The sequence below is a fragment of the Nomascus leucogenys genome, chromosome 8 (assembly GCF_006542625.1).
Source record: "Nomascus leucogenys isolate Asia chromosome 8, Asia_NLE_v1, whole genome shotgun sequence".
Lineage (NCBI taxonomy): Eukaryota > Metazoa > Chordata > Mammalia > Primates > Hylobatidae > Nomascus > Nomascus leucogenys.
The window spans coordinates 101,354,466-101,365,274 of NC_044388.1; the positions used below are offsets into that span (position 1 = coordinate 101,354,466).

General features: G+C 46.0%; 1 protein-coding gene across 4 annotated transcripts in view; it reads left to right on the forward strand.

Annotated features, from left to right (window-relative positions):
* The window catches only part of RABEPK (Rab9 effector protein with kelch motifs), a 33,255-nt gene extending 23,229 nt beyond the window's left edge, over positions 1-10,026 (forward strand). For 3 of the 4 annotated variants that reach the window (XM_003264135.4, XM_030817811.1, XM_030817812.1), the window contains 3 exons: positions 5,574-5,723; positions 8,525-8,674; positions 9,656-9,975. In XM_003264135.4, coding sequence (XP_003264183.1) covers positions 5,574-5,723; positions 8,525-8,674; positions 9,656-9,948 — 593 coding nt within the window. In that variant the 3' untranslated portion in view covers positions 9,949-9,975. Of the gene's footprint in view, positions 1-5,573; positions 5,724-8,524; positions 8,675-9,655 lie in introns of all 4 variants that reach the window. The other variant, XM_003264133.2, reaches the window with a different exon arrangement.
* The last annotated feature ends 783 nt before the right edge of the window (positions 10,027-10,809 follow it).

Here is a 10,809-nt window from a genome sequence, read left to right on the forward strand (position 1 = left end):
TCCTTGGGAGGCTGAGGCATGAGAATCCCGGAGGCGGAGGCAGAGGTTGAACCCCGGAGGCAGAGGTTGCAGTGAGCCGAGATCTTGCCACTGCACTCCAGCCTGGGTGAGGGAGCAAGACTCTGTCTCAAAAAAAAAAAAGAACAGAGATAATTCTATATGTTACATTTGCATCCTATATTTTTCACTTAAGCATTGTTCCATGCAATCAGAAAGTCTTCACCAGCATTTTGAAATTATTATTATTGTATAAATATTAGAATCAGGGTCTCACTGCATTGCCAAGGCTGGTCTCAAACTCCTAGCCTCAAGTGATCCTTCAGCTTTGGTCCTTCAAAATGCTGGGATTACAGGCATTGAGCCACACCACCCGGCCTTCACCATCATTTTTAATAAGTGCGTAGACCAGGCACGGTGGCTCACGCCTGTAATCCCAGCACTTTGGGATGCCAAGGCAGGTGGATCATGAGGTCAGGAGTTCGAGACCAGCCTGGCCAAGATGGTGAAACCCTGTCTCTACTAAAAATACAAAAATCAGCCGGGAACGGTGGCAGGTGCCTATAATCCCAGCTACTCGGGAGGCTGAGGCAGCAGAATTGCTTGAACCCAGGAGGCAGAGGTGGGTGGATTACCTGAGGTCAGGGTTCAAGACCAGCCTGGGCAACATGGTGAAACCCTATCTGTACCAAAAATACAAAAAATTAGCTGGATGTGGTGGCAGGTGCCTGTAATCCCAGTTACTAGGGAGGCTGAGGCAGGAGAATCCCTTGAACCTGGGAGGTGGAGGTAGCAGTGAGCCAAGATCACGCCACCGCACTCTAGCCTGGGCGACAGCAAGGCTCCATCTCAAAGAAATAAATAAATTTTTAGAAAAGTGCGTAATATTTCATCATGGCTATACCAATAATTAAACCTGTTGATGGACACTTAGGCTATTTCCAATTCTTCTCTATAATAAACAATACTGTAATGAACAAGCCAGGTATGATGACTCATGCCTATAATCCCATCAGCTTAGGAGGCTGGAGGATCGCTTGGGCCCAGGAGTTTGAGGATGGAGTGAGCCATAATTGCACCACTGCACTCCAGCCTTTGCAATAGAGCGAGACCCTGACTCTTAAAAAAAAAAAAATACTATAAGGAACATATTTATGCAAAAACCGTTTCAGGTAATTTTAAATTAAATTCCTTGCCGACACTGGGGACTCCTTGAACAACCAGCAGGCATACCATAAACAGTAATTCAAAGATAAATTGTTTGGCAGACCTTTGTTTCAAAGAGTTTTTGCAGGCTGGGCGTGGCGGCTCATGCCTGTAATCGTTTGGGAGGCCACTTTGGGAGACCAAAGCAGGTGGATCACTTGAGGTCAGGAGTTCAAAACTAGCCTTGACAACATGGTGAAACCCTGTTTCAACTGAAAATACAAAAAATTATCCAGACATGGCGGCACATGCCTGTAATCTTAGCTACTAGGGAGGCTGAGGCAGGAGAATCGCTTGAACTGGGAGGCAGAGGTTGCAGTGAGCTAAGATCGCACCACTGCACTCCAGCCTGGGCGACAGAGTAGCACTCTATCTCAAAAAAAAAAAAAAAAGTTTTTGCAGTACCCCTTTAAGACTTTTCTGGTATATAGAAATGATTAATTTTCCAGAATTCTATATATGTACAGCTTTGAAGATAAGAAGGGTTGCCTGCAGTAAAACATAATAATCATATTCATAACTCTCATGTATTGGGTACTTTATTTCCTTCATGCTTTATGTATATTATCTCATTTAATTCATACCTCAGCTCTTAGAAGTAGGTATTGTCCTTTTTTTTTTTGAGGCGAAGTCACGCTCTGTTGCCCAGGCTGGAGTGCAATGACACAATCTTGGCTCACTGCAACCTCCACCTCCTGGGTTCAAGCGATTCTCCTGCCTCAGCCTCCCGAGTAGCTGGGATTGCAGGCACATGCCACCACGCCCAGCTAATTTTTTTTATATTTTTAGTAGAGACGGGGTTTTACTGTGTTAGTCAGGATGGTCTCGATCTCCTGACCTCTTGATCTGCCCACCTCGGACAAAGTGCTGGGATTACAGGCATAAGCCACTGTGCCCAACCAGTATTGTCTGTATCCTTATTTTACAGCTATAGAAACTGGAGCTTAGAGAAGTAATTGGTGAAAGGCCACATAGTTATATAGTGAGATAACCTGGTTTCAGCTCCAAATCTCATGTTCTAACCATTATCCTATACTGCCACATCAGGAGTCCCTGCTAACTTTTATTTAAGACTAGTCTGTTTTTTTCCCAACCCCTTCAGCAAATCAATTAAGGATATTGTCCTGAAAACAGAAGAGTCTAGCAGGATGCAGTGGTGTGTGCCTATAGTCCCAGCTACTTGAGAGGCTGAGGTGGGAGGACCACTTGAGCCTAGGAGTTCCAATCCAGCCTGGACAATATAGCAAGACCCCATCTCTAAAAATAATAATAAGGCTGGATGTGGTGGTTCACACCTGCAATCCCAGCACTTTGGGAGGCTGAGGTGGGTGGATCACTTGAGCCCAGGAGTTCAAGACCAGGCTGGGCAACATGGTCAATCCTATCTCTACTAGAAATACAAAAATTAGCCAGTCATGGTGGTGTGCACCTATAATCCCAGCTATTTGAAAGGCTGAGGCAGGAGAATTGCTTGAACCTGGGAGGCAGAGGTTGCAGTGAGAGCCAAGATCGTGCCATTGCACTCCAGCCTAGGCAGCAAGAGCAAAACTCCGTCTCAAAAAAAAAAAATGGCTGCATGCAGTGGCTCACACCTGTAATCCCAGCACTTTGGGAGGCCCAGGGGGGTGGATCTCTTTTAGTCAGGAGTTTGAGACTAGCCTGGCCAACATGGTAAAACCTCGGCTTTACTAAAAATATTTAAAAATTTAGAATGGGCGCAGTGGCTCACGCCTATAATCCCAACACTTTGGGAGGCTGAGATGGGTGGATCATTTTAGGTCAGGAGTTTGAGACCAGGTTGGCCAACATGGTGAAACCCCATCTCTACTAAAAATACAAAAATTAAGGGCCAGGTGCGGTGGCTTACGCCTGTAATCCCAACACTTTGGGAGGCCGAGGCGGGCGGATCATGAGGTCAAGAGATCAAGACCATCCTGGCTCACACGGTGAAACCCCATCTCTACTAAAAAACATACAAAAAATTAGCCGGGCTTGGTGGTAGGCACCTGTAATCTCAGCTACTTGGGAGGCTGAGGCAGTAGACTCACTTGAACCTGGGAGGCGGAGGTTGTAGTGAGCTGAGATTGCACCATTACACTCCAGCCTGGGTGACAGAGGAAGACTATGTTACAAAAAAAAGAAAAGAAAAAAAAATTTAACTGGGCATGGTGGTGCACACCTGTAATCCCAGCTACTCGGGAGGCTGAGGCAGGAGAATCACTTGAACCTGGAAGGCAGAGGTTGCAGCAAGCCAAGATCGTACCACTGCACTCCAGCCTGGGTAACAGAGTAAGACTTTGTCTCAAAAAAAAAAAAAAAAAAAATTAGCGGGGCATGGTTTTGGGCTCCTGTAATCCCACCTACTCAGGAGGCTGAGGCAGGAGAATCACTTGAACCTGGGAAGTGGAGGTTGCAGTGGGCAAAGATCGCACCTGTGCCTTCTAGCCTGATCAACAGAGCAAAACTCTGTCCCGCGATCCCCTGCAAAAAAAAAAAAAAAAAAGTTGAGTGCCACTGACGTAGACAAGTAACTTGTCCAAATATTAGTCATTAAGAGATGAAATTGTTATTGAAACATTACTTATAAAATAAATAAATAACAAGGCTGGGCACAGTGGCTCACACCTATAATTCTACCACTTTGGGAGGCCGAGGTGGGCAGATTGCCTGAGCTCAGGAGTTCGATTGCCTAGGCAACATGGTGAAACCCCGTCTCTACAAAAATACAAAATACTAGACGGAGCCGGGCACGGTGGCTCGTGTCTGTAATCCCAGCACTTTGGGAGGCCGAGGCAGGCGAATCATGAGGTCAAGAGATCAAGACCAGCCTGGCCAACATGGTGATACCCCATCTCTGTTAAAAATACAAAAATTAGCTGAGGGTGATGGCATGTGGCTGTAGTCCCAGCTATTCGGGAAGCTGAGGCAGGAGAATTGATTGAACCAGGGAGGCGGAGGTTACAATAAGCCGAGATTGTGCCACTGCACTCCAGCCTTGGCGACAGAGCAAGACTCTGTCTCCAAAAAATAGTAATAATAAATAGAAGCCAGGCATGGTGACTCACGCCTGTAATCCCAGCACTTTGGGAGGCCAAGGTGGGCAGATCACCTGAAGTCAGGAGTTCGAGACCAGCCTGACCAACATGGAGAAACCCTGTCTCTACTAAAAATACAAAAATTAGCTGCATGTGGTGTTGCATGCCTGTAATCCCAACTACTCTGGAGGCTGAGGCAGGAGAATTGCTTGAACCCGGGAGGCAGAGGTTGCAGTGAGCTGAGATCATGCCATTGCACTCCAGCCTGGGCAACAAGACCAAAACTTTGTCTCAAATAATAATAATAATAATAATAATACATTAAATAAATGAATAACAAGAAGATGACTCTGAAGGGCTGTCACAGAAACAGTCTCATTCATTTTGACTTTGTGGCAGTTTTAGTTTAAAGCTAAAGAGGAGATCGAAATCGTTTTTATTTCATAGCAAGAAATGACTTCCGGGTGCTGAGTAGAAGGGGCAGGCATATTCGGTAGTGGGCTCTCCAGCCCTAGAAGCATGCACGCAGAGCCTCTATAGGACTTTTTTTTTTCTTTCTTTTTTTTTGAGACGGAGTCTCGCTCTGTCGCCAGGCTAGAGTGTAGTGGCGCCATCTCGGCTCACCACAACCTCCGACTCCTGGGTTTAAATGATTCTCCTGCCTCAGGCTCCCGAGTAGCTGGGACTACAGACGCGCGCCACCACGCCCAGCTAATTTTTGTATTTTTAGTAGAGACAGGGTTTCACCATGTTGGCCAGGATGGTCTCGATCTCTTGACCTTGTGATCCACCCTCCTCGGCCTCCCAATGTGCTGGAATTACAGATGTGAGCCACCACACCCAGCCTTTTTTTTTTTTTTTTTAAAGACAGAGTCTTGCTCTGTGGCCCAGGCTGGAATGCAATGGCGCAATCTCGGCTCATTCAACCTCCACCTCTCGGGTTCAAGCAATTCTCCTGCCTCAGCCTCCCAAGTAGCTGGGATTACTAGGCACCTGCCACCACACCTGGCTAATTTTTGTGTGTGTGTGTGTTTTTAGTAGAGACAGTGTTTCACCATGTTGGCAAGGCTGGCCTCGAACTCCTGACCTCAGGTGATCCATCTGTCTCGGCCTCCCAAAGTGCTGGGATTACAACTGTGAGCCACTGCACCAGCCTATAGGATGTAAAAGGAGGGATGCCTGGATTGGCTGGGGGAGTTGCAGTGAATGACCCCAAGGTTGCTTCCTGCATGGGACAGCTCCGCTTGCTGGGAGGTGCTACAGAGGCTTGGGCCTGTTTCTTGTGTTCTTGTTTAATAGTTTTGCCATTTGATGTTATTGAATTTACTTTTCTAGACACTTTGACCTGGTCACAGCCAGAGACACTTGGAAATCCTCCATCTCCCCGGCATGGTCATGTGATGGTGGCAGCAGGGACAAAGCTCTTCATCCACGGAGGCTTGGCAGGGGACAGATTCTATGATGATCTCCACTGCATTGATATAAGTAAGCAAGGCACGGGGGCTTTTTTTCTTTTTTAGACAGGGTCTTTGTCTGTCACTCAGGCTGGAGTGCAGTGGCATGATCTCAGTAGCCTCGGCCTCCAGGGCTCAAGTGATCCTCCTACTTCATCCTCCCCAGTAGCTGGAGCTACAGGTGTGTGCCACCATGCTTGGCTAATGTAAAATTTTATTTTGGTAGAGATGGGGTCTCACCATGCTGCCCAGGCTGGTCCCAAACTTCTGTGCTCAAGTGATTTTTTAAAGTGTGCTTTGAAAGAATATAGCCTTGCTTGGCCAGGCGCAATGGCTCATGCCTGTAATCTTAGCACCTTGGGAGGCTGAGGCAGTCATATCACCTGAGATCAGGAGTTTGAGACCAGCCTGGCCAACATGGTGAAACCCCGTGTCTACTAAAAATACAAGAATTAGCCTATTGTCATGGCACATGTGCCTGTAATCCCAGCTACATTGGCGCCTGAGTCAGGAGAATCGCTTGAACCCAGGAGGTGGAGGTTGTGGTGAGCTAAGATTACACCACTGCCCTCCAGCCTGGGCCACAGAGCAAGACTCCATCTCCAAAAAATAAAAAAAAATAAAAAAAAGCCAGGCATGGTGACTCACACCTGTAATCCCAGCACTTTGGGAGGCTGAGGCTGGGGGATCATGAGGTAAGGAGGTCGAGACCAGCCTGGCCAACATAATGAAACCCCATCTCTACTAAAAATAAAAAAAATTAGCCAAGTGTGGTGGCACTCGCCTCTAGTCCCAGCTACTTGGGAGGCTGAGGCAGGAGAATCGCTTGAACCTGGGAGGCAGAGGTTGCAGTGAGCCGAGACCATGCCATTGCACTCCAGCCTGGGTGACAGAGTGAGACTCCGTCTCAAAAAAAAAAAAAAAGCTGGGCACAGTGGCTCACGCCTGTAATCCCAGCACTTTGGGAGGCCGAGGCAGGTGGATCATCTGAGGTCAGGAGTTCAAGACCAGCCTAGCCAACATGGTGAAACCCCGTCTCCACTAAAAATATAAAAATTAGCCAGGCATGGTGGCCCATTCCTGTAATCCCAACTACTCGGGAGGCTGAGGCAGGAAAATCACTGGAACCCGGCAGGCGGAGGTTGCCATGAGCCGAGATTGCACCCCTGCACTCCAGCCTAGGCAACAGAGTGAGATTCCATCTCAAAAAAAAAAAAAGAAAAGAAAAAAGAAAAAGAAAATATAGCCTTGCTCTTATATGTAGGTAACTTGACCAGCTGGCAGAATCTTCATCAGATTCTGTTACCTCTGGACAGAATACTAATAATAAAAAATCATAGCACTAAATAATCTCCTGAGTGCTTACTATGGACCCAGTCATGTATTGTCTCTTATCCTTCCAACAGTGCTCTCCTTTCATTACAACCCATTATGCTTTGTGTTGGCCTACTGGATTTCTTTCTGGTGTTAGCCATTAACCCATGAAGGACCTGGATAATGTGGATGTAGATGACTAGAGTTTCATGCTTTTCATGCTAAATGGTTGAAAACAGTGGGAAGAGGAAGGTTAAAGAGAACATGAGGAATATCTTTTAAGTATCTGAAGGGCTGATATGCTGTGGGGAGACCCTGGATTCATTCTGGGCAATTCCTTCAAGTTGTAAGGTCCATTATGGTAGGGAACTTGTGTATTTTGTTTACAAAATATTTTGATTACATGGCTCCCACCTGTAATCCCAGCACTTTGGGAGGCCAAGGTGGGTGGATCACGAGGTCAGGAGTTCAAGACCAGCCTGGCCAAGATGGTGAAATACCGTCTGTACTAAAAATACAAAAAATTAGCCAGGCCCAGTGGCAGGTGCCTGTAATCCCAGCTACTCGGGAGGCTGAGGCAGAGAATTGCTTGAACCTGGGAGTCAGATTTTGCAGTGAGCCCAGATCAAGCCACTGCACTCCAGGCTGGGCAACAGAGCAAAAAAAAAGAAGAAAGGGGATAGGCAGAAGTAATAGAAATTTCATAGGGTTGTTATGAAAATTAAGTGAGCAAAATTTGTTGTTTAGCCAGCACTTACAAAATCGCTAAGGAACTGTTTTTTTTTGTTGTTTTTTTTTTTGTTTTTTTTGAGACGGAGCTTCGCTCTTGTTGCCCAGGCTGGAGTACAATGGCATGATCTCGGCTCAGCGCAACCTCCACCTCCTCGATTCAAGCAATTCTCATGCCTCAGCCTTCTGAGTAGCTGGGATTACAGGCATGCACCACCATGCCTGGCTAATTTTGTATTTTTAGTAGAGACGGGGTTTCTCCATGTTGGTCAGGCTGGTCTTGAACTCCCAACCTCAGGTGGTCCACCCACCTCGGCCTCCCAAAGTGCTGGGATTACAGGTGTGAGCCACCGCGCCTGGCCCAGGAACTGTATTTAAAGTACATACACACACACACACACACACACACACACACACACACACACACACAGAGAGAGAGAGAGAGAGAGAGAGAGAGAGAGAAACTGAGCTAATTCGAGGCAGTTAATAGTGAATGGTTGAAGGTGACTGTTATTAGAAAGGTTGTATCACATTTCTGTGTGATCCAAAGACTGCCTACATCAGAATCACCTGAGATTCTGGGAATCACTGAGCTCCTCCCTCCCTTCCTCCCTGGACTACCCAATCATAATGTCAGAGTTCCCCAAATAATTCTCATGTGCACTAAACCTCTCAGAGCTCTTGGTGAATGACTTTCAGTGGCTGGTGTGCAAACTACAGTAGATAGGTAAGTTTGAAAGCACATCTTAGCCCATGTTGCGCCAAAGCTTTCTTTCTTTCTCTTGGCAGGTGACATGAAATGGCAGAAGCTAAATCCCACTGGGGCTGCTCCAGCAGGCTGTGCTGCCCACTCAGCTGTGGCCGTGGGAAAACACTTGTACATCTTTGGTGGAATGACTCCTGCAGGTGCACTGGACACAATGTACCAGTATCACACAGGTGAGCAGGTGACCATGGGGATCTTTAAACAAATCTAAACATTCTTTGAAAAGTGATGCAGTGGCCGAGTGCGGTGGCTCATGCCTGTAATCCCAGCACTTTGGGAGGCCGAGGCAGGCAGATCACGAGGTCAGGAGATCGAGATCATCCTGAACAACATGGTGAAACCCTGTCTCTACTAAAATACAAAAAATTAGCCAGGCCTGGTGGTGGGCGCCTGTAGTCCCAGCTACTCAGGAGGCTGAGGCAGGGGAATTGCTTGAACCCAGGAGGCGGAGGTTGCAGTGAGCTGAGATCACACCACTGCACTCCAGCCTGGTGACAGAGCCAGACTGTGTCTCAAAAAAAAAAAGAAAAAAGAAAAAAAAAGTGATGCAGTGCTTCCAATTTGGTTACTCTATATCTAAATCCAAAAGAATGAAAACTCTGTAGGGGAAAAGAATGAAAACTCTGTAGGGGATGACATCATTAAAGCAGCAACGCTGCCATAAGGTTTTTTTCCTTTTACTCCTGTTTATTAGGACTCAGCTGCTACAGTAAATCACTAAGCATTTCTAGAAATTTCATTACTTTTTAAATTTTATTCTGATTTTGGCTTTCACTATCTGGAAATTTTTATTTATTTATTTATTTATTTATTTATTTATTTTCTGAGACGGAGTCTCGCTCTGTCGCCCAGGCTGTAGTGCAGTGATGTGATCTCAGCTCACTGCAAGTTCCACCTCCTGGGTTCACGCCATTCTCCTGCCTCAGCCTCCCAAGTAGCTGGGACTACAGGTGCCCGCCACCACGCCCAGCTAATTTTTTTTTTTGTATTTTTGGTAGAGATGGGGTTTCACCGTGTTAGCCAGGATGGTCTCCATCTCCTGACCTTGTGATCCGCCCACTTTGGCCTCCCAAAGTGCTGGGATTACAGGCGTGAGCCACCGTGCCCAGCCTATCTGGAAATTTAACATGAAGCCTTTTCCCTCCCCAACATAGAAGAGCAGCATTGGACCTTGCTTAAATTTGATACTTTTCTACCCCCTGGACGATTGGACCATTCCATGTGTATCATTCCATGGCCAGTGACGTGTGCTTCTGAGAAAGAAGATTCCAACTCTCTCACTCTGAACCATGAAGCTGAGAAAGGGGATTCAGCTGACAAAGTAATGAGCCACAGTGGTGACTCACATGAGGAAAGCCAGACTGACACACTGCTCTGTTTGGTGTTTGGTGGGATGAATACAGAAGGGGAAATCTATGATGATTGTATTGTGACTGTAGTTGACTAATAAAACCCACATTTTTATTACCTGTCAGTTACTTTCAGAATAGTTAAGTAAAACATTAGCTGTTTTATACCTCCAAAATATCTTCTGCATTATATATCTGTTTTTCTCCTACTTTGGTAGGTGAAGAAACTAATGCAAATAATTCTTATGTGTACTAAACCTTGCTATATTGCCTCTCAGAACTCTTGGGAATGACTTTCAGTGACTTGTTTGCAAACTAGTAAATAGATAAGTTTTGCCCAATGCAAAAACCTCCACTGTATTAACATAAAAGGCTTTGGGCCAGGCTTGGTGGCTCATGCCTGTAATCCCAACACTTTGGGAGGCCGAGGAGGTGGATCACCTGAGGTTGGGAGTTCAAGACCAGCCTTACCACCATGGAGAAACTCCGTCTCTACTAAAAACACAAAATTAGCTGGGCGTGGTGGCACATGCCTGTAATCCCAGCTACTTGGGAGGCTGAGACAGGAGAATCGCTTGAACCCGGGAGGCGGAGGTTGCAGTGAGCTGAGATCACACCATTGCACTCCAGCCTGGGTGACAAGAATGAAACTCCGTCTCAAAAAAAAAAAATACATATATATATGTATACATATTTTTATATCTACATATGTGTATTTATATATGTATACATAAACACATATATATGTATACATATATATAAAAGGTTTTGCCAGCAATACAAACCCAGGTAGGTGTGATTAGTGTATTAAATGCTAATCACAAGGTTGCAATACGGTTAGGGTTAAAAAAGAAGTTGCAGAATTGTAATTGGTAAACAACAAACTATAGACATCAGAGTGGACATTTATTAGTTGAAGTCTATCTTTTTAATATTCAGTAACAGCTCCTCAGACAGAC